The sequence below is a fragment of the Schistocerca americana genome, chromosome 2 (assembly GCF_021461395.2).
Source record: "Schistocerca americana isolate TAMUIC-IGC-003095 chromosome 2, iqSchAmer2.1, whole genome shotgun sequence".
NCBI classification, from domain to species: Eukaryota; Metazoa; Arthropoda; class Insecta; order Orthoptera; family Acrididae; genus Schistocerca; species Schistocerca americana.
The window spans coordinates 586,276,273-586,296,842 of NC_060120.1; the positions used below are offsets into that span (position 1 = coordinate 586,276,273).

Sequence of the window (20,570 nt, forward strand, 5' to 3'; positions counted from 1 at the left end):
AGTATAAGATGATATACATTAGCTTACAAATTCCTTAGGGTTAGCTAAACACTAATTAATATAGCACTTGTAAATTTTGAATGTAAAGTTTGAGCTTTAATTATCCCCAATACATATCCTCAATAAGAATTTATGTTGCAATAAATTAATTCTACATATTTTTAATGAAATTCACTACTCAAAAGGCATTATTATGTAGTAAGTATCTTTATTAATCAAGTCAGCTATTATGAAGCAGAATATAATTAAAGTAAACTAAAAGTAAAATAAACATATTTTATGTAACAGATACACTCATACTTTCAAATTATAATAACAGAAACAATCAGTTGCTGATTTCATTAAAATTCTTCCAAGTTTGTCACACATCACATAAACTGAACCACATGTTGCACACATTACTAAATCATTTCAGCTTCAGTACGATGTCTCTCCCTACCCATGTTATTAAATCGCAAGGATGTTACACAGTATGAGGAGTGAGAAGGATGGAAACACATTTTTACTGAAGGAAATTCTTATTTGAAGATTGTTAGGTGACAATGTCAAATTAGGGGAAAGTTGCCATCATGACTTGATGTTGTTACTATGATGCCCAGCAGCTGTTAAATTGGCACAGTGGGGTTTGCACCTTTGGTGGTATTTAATGTGGAAATCTCAAAAGCTGTACTGGCAGCCTATAGGGTGACTACTTTTGGTAGATGAGGAGAGAAAAGAGTAACTGTTACAATGGTTCACGTTTCCAGTTAACTTACTTCTTCAGTTGCTTGTCATACTTTCCTTTTGAAAGTAAGTCTCTGTTACACAAGTACACAAGCTCCCTCAAACTCCTTGTGCCTGTCTCAACATTCTCAGATCATTACATTTAGCCTGAGTTTTGTACCCTTGTTATTGTTCTCACTGCAAAATCTCCCCCATGCATCCATCCACAACCATGTACATACTGCAGAACCTTTCATTAATCTTGCAGTATCAAAAGCAAAGCAACTTGCAAAACCATGTTTGTTGTTTATCAACTAGCATGTGCCTATTGAACAGCATTTTGTATAGAAGTGAACACCACCAAAATGGCTGAGTGCATGAATAGGCATAGAAGAACTGTCCAACTTGGAGTCACCTAATCCCTAACTTTAACATGCTCACATCTTTTGTGATTATTATTACTTTTTTCATTATTATTATTTTTTATTTATTATGCATTATTTAATAATTTTCTTTATTAATTTTTAATTTGTCAATTTTAAGTCTCCTCACCCCCCCCCCCCCTCCCTTCCCAAATTGGTTATTTCCTAGCTCCTTCTTAGCTTTTAATTGCACTATTCATTTCCTTTCTCTTCCTCTTAATCCATCTTTACTTCTTACTCTGTCCTCATCATCTCTGATTGTTCACAGCTCATGGTTTAGTCATTACCACTGTTGCCTCTAATTCACAGGGTCCCGGGTTTAATTCCTAGATGGACTGAAGATGTTCTTTGTTTGGGGACTAGGTATTTGTGTTGTCCTACTCATTTCATCTCATTTGCATCACTGTCTTGCCCCAGACATGGTCTCCCAGCAAATATTGTTATACAATCACTTCATTTCATCTCGATTCTGAACTAAAGCTGGCACAGTGCTTATTGATGTAATATCATTGATATCCTAATCTCTCTAAAACCTACTGCTTTATCTTTGTCTTCCCTTATCCTCACACCCGCATCCGGCCATCCTGATTTAGGTTTTCCGTGATTTCCCTAAATCGCTCCAGGCAAATGCCGGGATGGTTCCTTTCAAAGGGCACGGCCGACTTCCTTCCCCATCCTTCCCTAATCCGATGAGACTGATGACCTCGCTGTCTGGTCTCCTTCCCCAAAAACCAGCCAACCAGCCTTATCCTCACAACAACTGGGACCATCTCATCCTGGGGTATGAGTGACCTGTCCATCCCTGATTCAGGAATTAATAGTTTTTTTCTCTTGAAGATGAGCACTGGTCAGCAATTCTATCTCATAATTTTAAAATTATACCACAGAGCTTCTCAAACTGTGGGATGTTCCCCATGATAGGAGAATGAATTACTTCTAGAGGGGTACAAAAGGTGTTCATGTAACTCATAAATACAATTCTTCATGCATTAATTAAAATTGCTTAAAAAATATTACAGCATTCAAAGTAGAATTGAGAGGGTCGAATTCAAGTATCACACTACATTTTGCTAAACTTCATACTTAAAACCAGATGCTTTCATCTTACTAAAGTTTGAGTTTGGTTTCACAATATTGTAAACTGGTCAACTTCTTCTCATTCTGGTTGTGTCTTGTTCTTCATTGTATCAAAACGAAATTCACCTGTGAAAATTATAAACCATGGAGACAAAATGGCTGGCTAGTAATAAACTGAATAGTAATAATAATAATAATAATAATAATAATAATAATAAAGTATATCCTAACAAAAAATTCTAGTTTTCAGAACTATTAGTTTCTTCCTCAGGGTGGGATAGGTTAATTGAACTCCTTGTGGCAAAACATCTAGAATCATTACCCAGGGTGATAGACCACTTTCCACTAGTGTCCAGCTTAAAGTTGTTTCTTTCAATCTCCCGATGAAGATAATGGAATTTATTATTTTATTGACTGAAGAGGCTCATGTTGGATCTAGTGTCTTAAACATAACTTTCTTCCATTTATCACATCCAGCTTTTTGGCCACAAATAAGTTCCGCAATGTCAGACTTACTAGGTATGTTCTGTGTTTTCTCACACAGGAAAGCTTTGTTCATTTAGTAGTTTCTCTCTGTGAGAACTGATGTGTAATGACAATTGCAGAAATTTTAAAACAATGTATTCCTCAAAATTTCTTTAAAAATGTGAGCTTATTTAGTAATTTATCTTTCTTGATCTGCAGTAATTCTGCCTACAGACTACCTATCTGTATAAGATGCTGACATATATGCACTTCTGCCTGGCTTGTGGCTGCATCTCATCTCATAAATTAAAGGAAAGTTTTGGCTACAGATGACTTATGCCATATCATATCAGTATATCAGCTCTAATATTTCTGATATTTCTTTCCTATTATCACATGACAAAGAGCCCTTTAAAATTAACTCCATGACTGAGAGCTGAGAAGAGTAGAGCTGAGATAATTTACTGATGGTAATTAATGAGCCACACTGTCAGACCATATAGAAGTCACAGCCATAACATGATGCTTCTCCTGTGATGCCTAGAGGCAACTGAAACACAACAGAGAATTGTGTGCCTTTGGTTTCAGCCACTAAACAGTTCTCACCAAGCTAAAGGAACACCCCACTGATTATCATCAGAGCCCATTGGCAAAGTATTTCAGATCTTATCCCATCCTCCATCCTTCCATGGACTAAATTTAACATGGCAAAACTACCAAGAAATCCACTACATTGATAAAATATGCTGCTTTCATAATTATATTACATATCTAATCTATTTCCAACTGCTAGCAGACCGCACACATAATCACTTGAATGCTTGCCCAAGAAGAATAATTATCTACATATAATGGAAGTATACAACAGTTCGCTCTGAATATTCCTACCTGTCCAATAGTCAACAAGAATTTACAATTCCTCCCTCCCCCCTCCCCCCACCCCCTCCCATGAGCCATGGACCTTGCTATTGGTGGGTAGGCTTACATGCCTCAGTGATACACATAGCTGTACTGTAGGTGCAACCACAATGGAGGGGTATCTGTTGAGCGGTTAGGCAAACATATGGTTCCTGAAGGGAGGCTGCATCCTTTTCAGTAGTTGAAGGGGCGACAGTCTGGATGATTGACTGAGCTGGCCTTGTGACATTAACCAGAATGGCCTTCCTGTATTGATACAGTGAACAACTGAAAGCAAGGGGAAGCTACAGCTTTAATTTTCCGTGAGGGCATGCAGCTCAGCTCTACTGTATGGTTAAATGATAATGGTACCACCTTGGGTAAAATATTACGGAGGTAAAGTAGTCCCCCATTCAGATCTCCATACGGGGACTGCTCAGGAGGATGTCATCATCAGGAGAAACAAAACTGGCATTCTATGGGTAGGAGCATGGAATTTTAGATCTCTTAATCGTGCAGGTAGGTTAGAAAATTTGATTGGAAAATGGATGAGCTAAAGTTAAATATAGTGGGAATCAGTGAGTTCAATACCAGGCAAAACAGGACTTCTGGTCAGTTGAATGCAGGGCTATAAGCACAAAATCAAATAGGAGTAAAGCAGGACTAGGTTTAACAATGAATAAGAAAATAGGGATTCAGGTAAGCTACTATGAACAGCATTTTTGTAGCCAAGATAGATACAAAGCCCACACCCACCACAGTAGTACAAGTTTATATGCCAACCTGCTCTGCAGATGATGCTGAACAGATTGAAGAAATGTATGACTTGATTTTTTTTTTTTTTAAAAAAAAAAAAAAAAAAAAAGCACTTGCTGGTCACCTTCCAAGAATTCCTTACCTCCAACTTAGCCTTGCTGTCCTTCCCCCCAAGTCCATTCCTCAGAACACCAACTTTTCAATAGAGGAAATAACAGCCATACACAACCTAAAACAAATCCTGACCTAATCATCCTACCTGCAGACAAAGGTTCCACCACTGTTGTTACGAATCACAGTGACTACCTGGCAGAAGGCCTCCATCAATTATCTGACTCCACCACCTGTAAATTCTGCCACAGAGATCCCATCCCAGAAGTCCAACACAACTTTAGTCCTTGCTCAAAGCCTTAGGCCCTTCCCAGAAGATCTCCCCTAAATCCATTTCCTTCCTAACCCCTATGACACCCCACACACACATCTTTTACATGCTCCGGAAAATCCACAAACCCAACAATCCTGGATGCCCCATTGTCCCTGGTTATTGTGTCCCCACTGAAAGAATTTCAGCCCTCATTGACCAACACCTCCAACCAATTGCCTATAATCTAGCCTCCCACATCAAAGACACCAACCACTCTCTCCACCATCCCCACCTCTATACCTCCTGGATCCCCACTCATCACTGTTGACTTCACCTCCCTACACACCAACATCCCTCATGCACATGGTCTTAGCACTATTAAACACTACCCTTCCTAATGCCTTTCAGACTCCAGATCCACTACCTCATTCCTCATACAACTTACTAACTTTACCCTAACCTACAACTACTTCTTCTTTGAAGGGGAGGTATATAAACCAGTCTGCAGCACAGCCATGGGCACCCACATGGCACCCTCCAATGCCAACCTTTTTTTGTTCTGTCTAGAGGAGACCTTCCTAGCCTCCCAAAACACCAAACCCCTTGTCTGACACAGGTTCATTGATGATATCTTCATGGTGTGGACTCAGGGTAAAGAAACCCTATCTTTGTTCCTTCACAACCTGAACACCTTCTCTCCCATTCACTTCATGTGGTGCTCCACAACCCAGCCTGCCACATTCCTAGACGTTAACCTCCTCCTCTCTGATGGCTCCATCCGCACCTCTGTCCACATTAAACTCACCAACCACCAACAGTACCCCAATTTTGACAGCCATCATCCCTTTCACACCTAAATATTCCTCCCATACTGACTAGCCACAAGGGGACAGCATATCTGCAGTGACAAAAATTCCCTTGGCTGAGGGCTTCACCAAGGCCTTCACAGACAGGCACTATCCCACAGACCCATCCCACAAAAAGATCTCCAGTATCATTTCCCCTCACATCCCCAATTCTCCCACCATACCAAGAACCAGCTACAAAGGAGTGTCCCATTCATCACCCAGCACCATCCTGGACTGGAACAACTGAACACCATCCTTCACCAGGGCTTTGATTATCTATCATCATGCCCTGAAATGAGGGACATCCTACCTGAGATACTTCTCACCACTCCTAAAGTGGTGTTCGTCACTCACCCAACCTCCACAACATCCTAGTTAATCCCTATGCCACTCCCAATCCCAACCCCTTGCCACAAGGATCATATCCCTGTGGAAGATCCAGGTGCAAAACCTGTCAAAGCCACCCATCCAGCACTTCCTATTCCAGCCCTGTCACAGGTCGAAAAATTAGAAAGACAAGGAGTAAGAGGTGTAGCACATAGCTGGTTGTGTTCATACCTAAAAAACCGCAGGCAGAAAGTATCACCTCAGTATGAATTCAACAAAATGAATAAAACAAGAAACAACTCCTTTCTTTCTAGAGAATTACCAACAAAATATGGTGTACCACAGGGCTCAATTTAGGTCCACTACTCTTCTTGATTAATGTGGACAACTTAGTGGAATATATGAGTCCCACAAAAACTATCCTGTTTGCTGATGACACTCACTGGATCCAGTCCAGAAACTCTGCAGTCCACAGCAGAAAGATCTATGAAAAGACTTTCTGAGTGGTTCACAAAAAACAAACTCATTACAAATATAATGGAAGGAAACATTCCACGTGGGAAAAATTATATATAAAAACAAAGATGAGGTGACTTACCGAACAAAAGCGCTGGCAGGTCGATAGACACACAAACAAACACAAACATACACACAAAATTCAAGCTTTCGCAACAAACTGTTGCCTCATCAGGAAAGAGGGAAGGAGAGGGGAAGACGAAAGGAAGTGCGTTTTAAGGGAGAGGGTAAGGAGTCATTCCAATCCCGGGAGCGGAAAGACTTACCTTAGGGGGAAAAAAGGACAGGTATACACTCGCACACACGCACATATCCATCCACACATACAGATGGATATGTGCGTGTGTGCGAGTAAAATTAAAGGCACCTTTGGAGAAAAGAGAAGCAGCTGTATGAGTCTCAAGAGCTCAAATGGAAAATCAGTCCTATGCAAAGAAGGGAAAGGTGGAAGGAGTATACAGAGGGTCTAACCAAGAAAGATGTACTTCATGTCAACATTATAGAAATGGAAGAAGATGTAGATGAAGATGAGATGGTAGATACAATACTGCAAGAAGAATTTGACATAGCACTGAAAGACCTACACTGAAAGAAGGCCCCAGGAGTAGAAGACATTCTGTCAGAACTACTGCTAGCCTTGAGACAGCCAGCCACAACAAAACTCTTCCATCTAGTGTGCAAGACGTATGAGACAGGTGAAATACCCTCAGAGGAATATAATAATTCCAATTCCAAAGAAATCAGGTGCTGACAGGTATGAATATTACTGGCCTAACAGTTTGATACATCATTGTTGCAAAATACTTTCATGAATTCTTTACAGAAGACTGGAAAAACTGCTAGTTCCTTACCTCAGGGAAGATCAGTCTGGAGTCCACAGATATGTCAGAACATAAGAGGCAATACTGACCCTATGACTTCTGACTTCTTTTCCAAGATAGGTTAAGGAAAGGCAAACTTGCATTACATCATTTGTAGATTAAAGAAAACTTTTGACAATGTTGACTGGAATACTTCCTTTGAAATTCTGGTAGTAGTAGGGATAAAACACAGGGATCAAAAGGCTATTTATAGCTTGAACAGAAATCAAACAATGGAAAAGCCATGATGGAATGTAACAATATTATGGAAGGAAACTTGCCGCTCACCATATAGTGGAGATGCTGAGTCACAGATAGGCACAACAAAAAGACTGTCACAAATAAGTTTTGGCCAGCAATACCTTCATCAAAAACACACACACACACACACACACACACACACACACACAAACAAACAAATTCTACTTGACATGACTACAGTATCTGGCAACTGAAGCCACATTGCGAGCAGCAGCACCAGTGCATGATGGGAGTGGCAACTGGGTGGGGGTAAGGAGGAGGCTGGGGTAGGGAGGGGGAGAGATGTATGGTAGGGGTGGGGGACAGTGAAGTGCTGTTGGGGAGCACACAGGGACGAGATGGAGAGATGGTAAGGCAGCTGTGTGCAGTCGGGAGGTTAGACAGAGGGCAGGGGTGAGGGGGAGTTAGCGGAAAAGGAGACAAGTAATAAGAGTTGGTGTGATGGTGGAATGAGGGCTGTGTATTCTGGAATGGGAACAGGAAAGGGGCTGAATGGATGAGGACAATGACTAACAAAGGTTGAGGCCAGGAGGGTTATGAGAATGTAGGATATATTGCAGGGAAAGTTCCCATCTGCACAATACAGTAAAGCTGGTTTTGGTGGGAATGATCCATATGGCACAGGGTGTGAAGCAGACACTGAAATGAAAAATGTCATGTTGGGCAGAGAGCATGCTCTGCAACAGGGTGGTCGACTTGTTTCTTGGCCACAGTTTGTCAGTGGCCTTCAAGTTGACAGACAGCTTGTTGGTTGTCATGCCCACATAAGATGCAGCACAGTGGTTGCAGCTTAGCTTGTGGATCACATGACTGGGTTCACAGGTAGCCCTGCCTTTAATGGAATAGGTGATGTTTGTTGCCGTCTGGAGTAGGTGGTGGTAGGAGGATGTATGGGACAGGTCTTGCATCTAGGTCTGTTACAGGGGCATGAGCCATGAGGTAGAGGGTTGGAAGCAGGGGTTGCGTAGGAATGGACAAGTATATTGTGATGGTTCGGTGAATGGCAGAATAACACTGTGGGAGGGGTGAGAAGGAAGTGGGCAGGACATTTCTCATTTCAGGACATGACAAGAGGTAGTCAAAACCCTGGCGGAGAATGTACGAGTAATTCAGTTGCTCCAGTCATGGATGGTACTGAGTTGCAAGGGGAATGCTCCTCTGTGGCCAGACAGTGATACTTTGGGAGGTGGTGGGAGACTGGAAAGATAAGGCACGGGAGATTTGTTTTTGTACAAGGTTGGGAGGATAATTATGGTCTATGATGGCTTCAGTGAGACCCTCAGTATACTTAAAGAGGGACTGCTCATCATTGCACATGCAACAATCACAGGTGGCTAGGCTGTAAGGAAGGGACTTCTTGGTATGGAACAGGTGGCAGCTACCGAAGTGGAGGTATTGCTGATAGTTAGTAGGTACTGATGAAGCCAGCTTTTAGATTGGGGTCAACATCTAGGAAGGTGGCTTTTTGGGTCCAATAGGACCAGGTGAAGCAATTGGGGAAGAAGCTGTTGAGGTTCTGGAGGAATGGGGATAATGTATCCTCATCCTTGATCCAGATCGCAAAGATGTCATCAGTGAATGAACCATGTGAGGGTATTAGGATTCTGGGTATTTAGGAAGGATTCCTCTAGATGCCCCATGAATAGGTTGGAATAGGATAGTGCCATGTGGATACCAATCACTGTACCCTTGATTTATTTGTAGGTAATACTTTTGAAGGAGAAGTAATTATGGATGCGGATATAGTTGGTCATGTTGACTAGGAAGGAGGTTTTTGGATTAGAATCCATCAGTTATTGGGAAAGTTAGTGTTCAGCTGTGGTAAGGGCAAGGGTATTACAATGTTAGTTTAAAGGGAGGTGGCATCAATAGTGATGAGGAGGGCACGGTGTGGTAAAGGGACAGGAACTGTGGAGAATCGGTGCAGGAAATGGTTGGTATCTTTTATGTAGGAGGTTAGGTTCTGGGTAATAGGTTGAAGGTGTTGGTCTACAAGAACAGAGATTCTCTCAGTGGGGGCATAGTAACCAGCCACAATGGGGAGTCCTGAATGGTTGGGTTTCTGGACTCTAGGAAGCATGTAAAAGGTAGGAGCGTGAGGAGTGATAGGGGTGAGCAGAGAAATAGATTCTGGGGAGAGGTTCTGGGATGGGCTTAAGGATTTGAGTGATTGGAGATCCTGCTCGATTTCTGGAATGGGGTCATTGGGGTGAGGTGTGTAGGTGGATGTATCTGACAGCTGGCGGAGTCCTTCTGGCAGCTAATGTTTGTGGTTCAAAACAACTGTGGTGGAGCTTTTGTCCACAGGTGGGATTATACAGTCAGGATCAGCTTTTACATGGTGGACTGCAGTTCTTTCTGCAGATGTAAGGTTAGTCTGCATGTTGAGGGATTTGTGGAATAATGGTGAGGTAAAGTTTGAGGCTAAGAAATTCTGGAAAGTTAACAAGGGGTGATTTGGGGGCAGGGGGCAGGGGTTGGATCACTGTTGGAAGGAGGAGTGAACTAAGTCAGGCAGGGTTCAACATTTGTCTTTGTTTGAGCCTGACTGGTAGCGCTTGTGGTGAAAAAGTGTTTCCACCTTAGGGACCAGGAGAAGGAGATATCTTTAATAAGTCCTGCATAATTGAATTTGGGAATGGGACAAAAAGTGAGGCCTTTGGAAAGGACTGATATTTCTGTGGGGCTACGGCTTCTGGAAGAAAGGTTCATTACTGTGTTTTGGGTCTATTTAGGTTCTGGATTCAGTATGGTGGTTGGAGTTTTGGAGGGTGTAATAAATGTAGCAGATCTGCGAGACAGGATTTGTCAGCTATGAGGGCACATGGGGGAGGTTGAAGGTTTGGAATTTGTTGTAGAGGTGGTGGACGGTGGTACTCCAAGGTGGGAGTAGAAAGAAAACAGGGTGGAGAGAGACTATAGTCATTTGTGTGCAAGTTGTGTGTGTGTGTGTGTGTGTGTGTGTGTGTGTGTGTGTGTGTGTGTGTGTGTCTATGTTGCCTGTTTTCGACAAAGGTTTTGTTGGCCAAAAGCTCACTTGCCAACAATCTTTTTGTTGTGTCTATCTGCAACTCAGCATCTCCAATATACGGTGAGTAGCAACTGTACTTTTCATAATATTGTTACATTTCATCCTCGATTTTCTACATGAATCATGTGCAAACATATTCCAGGACCTCATAAACAGGATAGGAGTATGAGCCATGAGGAAATTCTTTAGTTTAGACTTGAAAGTGCATTGATTACTGTCAAAATTTTTGTAATTCTTTTGGCAGCTTACTGAAAATGGACACCACAGAATACTGGTTGCCTTGCTGCATGTGGGTCAAAAGGAACAACCCAAATGCAGATTGGATTTATGCCTAGTATTAACTGAGCAAAAGCTGCTAATTTGTTAATAGCAAATGACATTAAAGAAAATATGTATTTTGAGACCAATATCACCATGTCCAGACTCCTGAACAGGCTTCAAGAAGAGGTTCACAATCTTACACCACACAGTGTACACAGTTCAGAACCAAAAAAGTTACCCCAGAATATAATTCCATATGTCATATGCAAATGAAAATAAGTGAAGTAAACTAATTTTTGTGTTGGACTGTCACTTATTGCAGATGCTGTTCTAATGGTAAATATAGCAGCATTCAATTTTTGAACAAGATTTCATGACAGCTTACGTACCCATCCTTCATAATCAGCATTTCAGTTTTAGTTGAATTATGTGTTAAAAAATATAAAAACTGTGTCTTAGTGTGATTTAACATCAGTTTATTTTCTACAAGCCATGAACTTATATCTTGAACTGTGCTATTTGACTCCTGCAGCACCTACACTTAACCATCCCCCCCCCCCCCCCCCCCCCATCACACTCTATGTCATAGCCATTCTCATTACTGTTGACAATGGTCTTTTACTGCTTGTTCATAAAGTATGAGACAAACCTGTTATGTCCTACTCACATTACTCAATAAAGGTCGAACTTCTGTACTAGTATTTTGTGATCAACACAATCAAACATAGCATTTTCAGTTGTTAAACCACTTCTAAAATCAATCTGTATGTTTGACAGAAAATTATGTGAGCTAAAATGATCAATTACTCTTACATATACAGCATTTTGAAAAACTTTATCAAACATTGATGGCAACTAATACCAATATGGAGAAATGTACTGAGGAGTGACTGAAAGAATTCTGGGCTTCTTAAACCAGCCTGTGAAAGATGTGTGGCTGCCTACTTTATACAATTTTCTTACTTATTTTTCGTATTCTGCATTGCACAGAAGATAATTCCTTAAGACAGCAGGAAATGAGAATATGCAAACAAAATAACACAATGCAAGACACTTCTAACAAGGAAAGTACCTAAGCATGAGGAGCCAAAAACTGAATAACAATAGTTTTTAATTTTGAAGATATAGCTTTTCTACCACACTTGAAGGTTGTTTATCTGAAAATGGGTATAATTAATGTTTGATGTCTAAAGAATAAAAAACCATGCTGAGGAACAGTTCACTGTAACAGACAATTATGACCAGCAGATTCATAATAGATATAAATGAGGTATTATGTGGCTAAAACTAAAGATTTCCAGAATGAATTTTCACACTGCAGAGGAATGTGCGCTGATACGAAACTTCCTGGCAGATTAAAACTGTGCATCAGACCAGGACTCAAATCCTGGATCTTTGCTTATCATGGGAAAGTGCTCTACCAACTGAGCTGCCCAAGCATGACTCACAATCCATGCTCACAGCTTTACTTCTGCCAATACCCCATCTCCTGCCTTCCACGTTTCACAGAAGTCCTTCAGCGTAAATTTTAGTACTAGCACCCGTGGAAGAAAGGAACAGTGGAGACATGCCTTAGCCACAGCATGGAGGAGCATTCCCAGAACGTATTTCCACTCTGAAGCAGTGTGTACACTGATTTGAGACTACATGGAGTGAAACTTCCAGGACAGCTAGTCCTGAAAGTTATGCTGATGAACTTCTTTCAAGTTCAAAACTAGGAGATGAGGTACTAGTGGAAGTAAAGCTATGAGAATGGGTTATGAGTCTTCCTTGGGAAGTGTACTTGGTAGATCCCTTTCTCATGAAAAGCAAAGGTCATGGATTTGAGTCCCAATCTGACATACAGTTTTGAACTGCCAGGAAGTTTCAGCTAAAGATATGCTTGAAAAAAAAATTATGTTAATACATGCATTACATACAGAATCATATTTTCCAAAATAGAAGATTGCCATACTTTCTTCTTTGATTCATTATGATTAAAACACAGAAGAATGGCACATTTTACAAGAGCAACATGTACATATGCTACACCATTTTCAGTGTTTGTGCACATCAAAACCCACAGTGATCAAATTATCAAATAATGCAAGAGGAATATCAACTTAGTAAGCATGTCTTTGCCACGCATATTTTAACATAGCTCTGTATCTCGATGCACTTATTAGAGACATCATTGTTTTTATAAGCTTTTCTGCAATCCTCCTTTAGTTCACTGTTAGAGATTTCTTTACCTGTGCTTCAGTTTCTGATGACATGTTACACTTGATATACATGTTCATAACAAATATGCTTCTAAATAAGTAAAATATGACTTACATATATTTGCTAGCATTTTGAGTGTATCCCAATTAGTAAGGAACTGCATTGTTCCTTAAAGTTATGACATGACATTCTGCATTCACAGCTCAATAAAGTACTCAAACCATAGTGTTGATCTGATCATACAGGTTGAAATGGTGTATCATACAGCCATGTCATGATAATTTGAAGGTCTTAATTTAATTGTTAGTGTTGCCACCTTTGAAGCAAAAGGACCTAGTTTCAATTCCCAGTACTTCCTCAAATTTTCCCTGAAGTAGTCAGGTCTCATAAAAGGGCCACTCAGCCCTTGTGAGGTCAGATGAAGAGCTGCTTCAATAAAGAAGCAGCACCAGCATCATCAAGATTCATCTACTGGCAATAATGTCTGGAAGGTTTGCTGACATGCTGATCATGTGTCCCATGATCATAGATTGCTCCTCGTATTGCCCTATAGGCTGCAGTCAGTCAGTTGGAACAGGTCCAAGGCCTAATCTGTGAGCGGAATTTACTTTAAGTCTGTTTACTCTGACTATTTCTACTCTCATACTTCATACTACAGATAGAGAGAGGAGAAGAAGAAATAACAAATGTTATACAAAGTGATGCAATTGCTGTTCTGGTTTCTGCAACAATAAATGATTCTTATCTTAATTAGAAAGTACTGTAACTGTAACAAAGCTGTACCTTGGTCTAGGCGAGAAATAGTTGTGTACTGGGCTGCAATATCCTCACGAGCAGCAATAGAATCCTGTACAAAATATGGAATTGTAACTTGATCTGGTTGATAATATATTGGTGACCAGTCAGGAATTGTACCCATGCCAGGTTCAGAATTTCCAAACTTTTCACAAAATGCGCCATATTGTGGTGTACTATGACCACAACGATGAGGATCATGGAAAGCCACATACAAAAAGAATGGCCTGTAAGGAAAAATTTGACAAATTTTAACGTGGTATTAAAATTATTAACAAAAAGTCCTGCATGGAAACCAAACAATGAAAGGTGTACAGTTAACCATTCACTGTATAGATGAATTGTTGAGAGGGCAACAGGTGCAAAAACAAGGAAATCACTGCTGAGCTTTCAGACACTGTACTCCTTTAGAGCTAACAAACAAGCACAAGCGCGCATGCACGCACACACAAAACTACAATGTCCTGGACACCTAAACTGTGCTAGTGTGCAAAAGAGCAAGAAACAGGGGGAAGGAAAGGATGAGGTACACAGAGGAGAGGCTGGGAGGGAGGGGCAGCAAGGGAATCGGACAGAAATGTGCCACCAGTGAGCCTATTATTGGCATAGGCATGGAAAGTTTCCACATGACTATAAGAAAGTGGTGGACAGGGTGAGGGAGGGAAGGGGAGGGGGAGGTAGGGAGTTACGACATAGGAAGAGAGAAACCACAGAAATTACACTGTGACTGTAGAATAAAGAAGTGGCAGGCATGAGCCAGGTGTGGAGGTGGATTTAAGACAGGAGCTTGCACATATTGAAGGCAGGAGGACTGAAGGACCAAATGATATATTACCCTATATGTGATAAGAGAAGTTATCTGGGGATGGCAGGGGGTGGGGGGATCCAGATAGCAAAGGTTGAGATGCAGACACTGGAGTTGAGCAAGTATGCTCAGAGCCATGTTACTCATGGCCACAATTTGACTGTGACCATTCATTTTGGTGGACATTTGGTTTATGGTCACACCCACATAAAAGGATGTGCATAAGTACCAGTAGAGTTGGTCTATCAGATGACTCTCCAATTGGGTAGGGTACACCTGTGTAGATGCTGGAACAGGATGTGCTAGGTGACTGGGTGAGTGCGTGGGACAAATCTAACACCTGGGTCTTCCACAGAAATATGATCCAAACAGCAACAGTATTTTGTAGGATGGGTCAATGGTGGAATACATCTTTGGGAGTGGTGGAAAGGTTTTTGGAAATGATGGAAGGTAGTTGCAGGATGTGCTAAAGTTGATTAAGTTGATCCAATTCAGGATGACATTTGGCAATATGGGAAAAGGGGGTAGGGGGGAGGGAGGAGTTTTTCTTTGTATGTGCTTCATGGGAGTGTTTGGATAATTAGGGGCACATGTGGATATCTACATCTAGATACATAGTCTCCAGACCTCTGGGAAATGCCTGGTAGAGGATACTTAGCATTAATTAAAAAAAGCAAAGATTAAGGCAAAAACTATTTGAAACATTATCAAAAATCAAACAAACAAACATAGTGAACCAAATGAAATTGAGTTCCCAGAAAATAGTTCTGCCAGCAATTGTGCATCTTTCAAATTGTTGCCCACCAATATCAATGACTTCTTCACAGTGGCAGCAAACATTGCCCTGACTAATAAGCAACCAGATATAAATTCAGTACACTTGCTTGTGTGGATGCTGCATGCACCACCAACAGATATTAATTTCAAAAATATGACCCCTAACAAGATTACAGAATTATCAGGTCACCAAAAGTACTAATTTTATTGCTATGATAGTGTATCTAGTAGAACATTGAAATATTCCATCAACTTAAAGCTATCAGTTAATGACTCAGGACATATTTCCTGACACAGTTAAATATGTTGCAGTAACACCCATTTACAAAACTGGAGATAAGCAGACCTACAGCACTTCTTCCACTTTTTTTGAAAGTTTTCCAGAAACTGTTCTATGATAAAGCATTGACACATTTAACAAGCAGAACTTGTTAACTGCCCCCCAGTTTGGCTTCCATACAAAACTCTCCACAGAGAAAGCAATACAAAACTTTACAAATGAAATGCTAGCAAAGCAAAAAAAATAAAAAATAAAAATAAATAAATATTGCCTACTGATGTCTACTGTGACTTTGCCAAAGTCTTTGATGGCATGGATCACAAAGTTCCGCATGGAAAAGTAGAGTATTATGGCAGCAATGAAAGCAGACAGACTCACTAATAGAGTGTGTCTCAGGCATGAAACAAGCTTTGTAATAGAACATACCATGTGGGATCCCACAAGGACTGGTACTGGGCCCACTTTTGTTCTGAAGTCATGTAAATTATCTTCCGATTACTTTAAATGGCAGCTCAAAAATTGTAATGTTTGCTGATGACACAAGTGTAATACAGAAGCCAAACTCAACCTTACTAAACAACTTAGAAGACAGCTCTATAGGTCTACAAGTCGTTCACAGGTAACAGTTAAAGTCTTAATCCCAAACAGACCCACATTATGTGATTTCAAACAAGCAAAATAGATCCACTAGCAGCAGAAGTATACTAAATGAAACATGCTACATAAAATTCCTTGAGTTCAGCAGGATAACAAATTAAGATGGAGTCACCACACAGCTAAAGCAATGAAAAAGTTCAGTTCAGCATGTTATGCCCTCAAAAGCCTCTCTCACTGTGTTGATTTCAAGGTAAGAGTGTTAGTTTATTTTGCATATTTTCTCTCCTTGTTGTCTTACAGAACTATATTTTGGGCAGCACACCTAAAGAAACTAGAGTGTTTATTCAGCAGAAACAAGCAGTGCATACATTGTACAAACTAGATAACCACTTGTATTGCAGAAGCATCTTTAAGGATCTTGGGATCTTACACTCACTTCTAAATATATTTCCTAATTAATATTTTCAGCTGCTGACAATTAAAAGCAATTTCAGCTGAACTGTTGTTTACACAGACACAGTGCATTTGGCATCAAATGCAAAACAGTGGAAATAAGAGTAGCACAAGGTAGTATTTTAGGTCTCATATTATTTCTCCTCTATTTAAATGATATACACACTCCAGAGAGTACCATCCCAATGGAAACATGCACATATTAGAATGATTCCAAAACCTGGAAAACTCCTAACTCATACAGATCTATCACATTACTTCCAATAATTGGCAAAACTTTTCAAGTAATAATTAACAACAGACTACAACAGTTTGCAGAAGACAACAGCATTGCCCCAATGAACAAGTTGGTTTCAGCAACAGTCACAATACGGCTGGCCCTTTATTAAAACTAACTAGCAAAGTAGCAGAAGCCAGCAACTAAACAAATATGACTGCTGCTCTCTTACAAACATAGAACACATCTTTGATAATGTGTGGCATGCAGGATTTCTTCACAAAATGCTAAAATGTAACTTCCCGCCTGAAAGAGTAAATTAATAGCTAATACCAGAAGAAATAGAAAAATACAAGTATGAGTTTGGGATCAAAAATCATCTTACTTCACATCCAAAGCAAGAGTCCCTCAGGGTGCTGTTATCTCCCCATTGTTATATACGATATATACAGCTGACATACCAAGATCCAAGTGGTGGAATGAAAACATAGCTCTGTACGTCGATGACACCACTCATTGGTGTCCTGCACCACTTACAATTGAATCAATGAACAAGCTAACAGCTATAACAACAGACTTGAAACCTAGCTAAGTAAATGGAAATTCTGACCTAATTCAACCAAAGTCAGCTTATCCTATTCAGACATAGCAATCTTACTAATCACCAGCAACACAAGCCCCACAAGCTCAACATTTGACTTTTGGGACAAGAAACTACTCCACAACCAAATGTCAAATATCTTGGAATCTATCTAGGTGAACTCTTAAACTGATAGAAAAAACATGACTGAAAAGATTAAACAAACTGAAAGCTGACTTAATTTAGTATGTGTCAAGAAATACCAAATATGTGGAGTGGAGCAACCTGTGGCCCATCTTACATACAAAATATTTGCCTGACCCATTCTTGAATATGGACCTCAAACAAGGAACATGTAATCTAACCAAATGAAAGAAAATGTATTGCTGACTGTAGGATGCTTTGAATAGCTGGAGATCTACACTATGATTTTATGACTAACTCCCTTCATGAAACACTTAAAACCAAGAACATGCTAGACAGAATAAAAGAACAAATCACCAGATTTGAGCTCAACAGACTACATAAAAATGGACTTACAAAATCACTCTTGCAGCACAATTTTCTGAAATTCAAATATGCACATCCTCCCTATATTAATCTCGAAGCAGTATCAAATTCACTCCAACAGAATCCTCTGAAAAATGAAGAAATCAATGAAACTGTCAACAGACCAAGAACACCTACAAGGATTTGAGATGATGTGCAGCCTGATATAGAAAGAACAACTCATTGTGAAAAATTACTTAATGATATCAATATAATAGAAGGAAACATTCCACGTGGGAAAAATTATATATAAAAACAAAGATGAGGTGACTTACCGAACGAAAGCGCTGGCAGGTCGATAGACACACAAACAAACACAAACATACACACAAAATTCAAGCTTTCGCAACAAACTGTTGTTGCCTCATCAGGAAAGAGGGAAGGAGAGGGGAAGACGAAAGGAAGTGGGTTTTAAGGGAGAGGGTAAGGAGTCATTCCAGTCCCGGGAGCAGAAAGACTTACCTTTGGGGGAAAAAAGGACAGGTATACACTCGCACACACGCACATATCCATCCACACATACAGCCACAAGCAAACACTACGTATGTTATCCGCACATAACTGCTTAATGACTGTCGGGATCTAGAGTCTGAACTACAAGTGACAAAGAGGAGTTATAAAGAAGAAAAAAGGAGTCATGCAGGCTACACAACAAGCATTTTGAATTAAAAGCCCAGGCATTTTCATTATGGAGGGAACTGGATGTTATGCAAGCTTATCTATGACACAACATTGCCATCTGCAAATTTTTGGTGCAAAAGAGACAGCACCAACCTTTATGTCAATGAACTGCACACATGGACAGTCAGTGCATACTGCATCTCACACCTCATCAAAAATACAAGTCATTATGTTAAACTGTTCTACAGTGTGCATGCATCCACCACATGTGTTCCCTGTGTTTCCCACATGAGATGTGCAACATATGAAGAGAGAGGTGTCACTCATAAGACAGTGCATAAAATTAACACCATGCTGGGAGCACTAGTCTATCATAAAGCATGCAGGCTGGCTCCAGCCAGATTATGAGTAGCTAAAGTTGTTTCCAGTGAGTTGTTGCAGGCATGCATAGTCGAGCCATTAGACAGTCCATGGGCTTCACATGTACATTTAGTTCCCAAGAAAGAAAAAGCATATAGACTTTTGTGATTACCAAGCCCTGAATGTCCACATGGTACCTGATTGTTACCTCATACCAAATACCCATGACTCTAAATCACGCTTGAGCAGTAGCTTACTTCTCTGTTCAGTATGCTAGACTGTAAAATGCACACCTGCACATTCCTGTGGCTATTGATGACATATCCAAAACTGCTATAATAGCACCATTCAGACTCTATGAACTCTGGTTCCAGTCTTTTGATGAAAAAAAAAAATTCAGCCCAAAAGTGGCAATGCTTCATAGATAAAATTTTTCTCAAATTTTCATTCTGTTTCTCATACTTGGATGATGTTTTAGTTTTTCAGTGTCTCTGGAAGAGCACAAGGAACTTCTTTGCCTTACTTTTGAGACATATAAACATTTCAGAGTAGTGTTGAATGAACACAAATGCCAGCTGTGACAAATGGAAGTAATATTTCTAGAACACTCCCTCAGTTGGGCTGGGGTTCGACCCGTGATCCGAAGCACAGAGCTTATCCATCAACTCCCACGGCCAAGGAACTATTAGGAGTTATGGCAATTTCCCAGCACGATCAGTTTCTACAGAAGTAACACACCATATGTGGTAGCCATGCAGGCACCACTGATGGATGTGTTGGCTAGAAAAAACACATGTGAGAACAGGCTCTAACTACAACAAAATTAAGGTCAGCTTACTACAAGCAACAACATTAACCCATTCTGTCACAGCAGCTCCTTGTCTGTTACCTGTGACTCAAGTGAAACTGCAATCAGCAAAGTTCTTTTGCAACAACAATTACATAGATTCTTCCAGAAACTAACCAAGAATAATCGCAAGTGTTTGGCATGTGATTGGGAGCTGCTAGCTGTGTACGAAGCAGTGCATCACTTCAAAGAAGACATAGAAGGTAGGCTACTAACAATGTATATGGATAACCAACCACCAGCTGATTCCATATGCAGTCTTGGAAAACACTGTCCTCCACATCGATTCTGCAACCTCAGTTGTGTTATACCTCAAGGACACAGACACTGACATGGCAGATTACCTATCCCAAGTCAATGCACTGTTGGTTAACATCAACTATGACAATCTCAGCAAATCTGTGAACAAGATACTACAACCGGATGGAAACTAGAACGGCACACCACATCCATGCAAGTTTGGTGTGACATATTGCAAAACAGGCTTCACCACTAATTCTGCTAAGTATGAGGAAACCTATGTTTAATAGCTTACACCAAATTTCACACCTGGGAGTATGTCATAACACTAAGTTTGTCATGGATAGATTTATCTGGACTGATGTGAAGCAAGACTGCGGAGTGCGGACTCAAACCTGCATAGCTTGGCAGAGCTGCAATACCAGTCAACACACACATTCAAAGCATGGTCAGTATGAAA

General features: G+C 40.4%; 1 protein-coding gene across 1 annotated transcript in view; it reads right to left on the reverse strand.

The window, feature by feature from the left end:
* LOC124594789 (N-sulphoglucosamine sulphohydrolase) overlaps positions 1 to 20,570 on the reverse strand; it is a 111,547-nt gene that overhangs the window by 49,288 nt on the left and 41,689 nt on the right. The window contains exon 5 of the mRNA XM_047133204.1: positions 13,773 to 14,011. Within this exon, the coding sequence (XP_046989160.1) occupies positions 13,773 to 14,011 (239 nt within the window). The remainder of the gene's footprint in view (positions 1 to 13,772; positions 14,012 to 20,570) is intronic.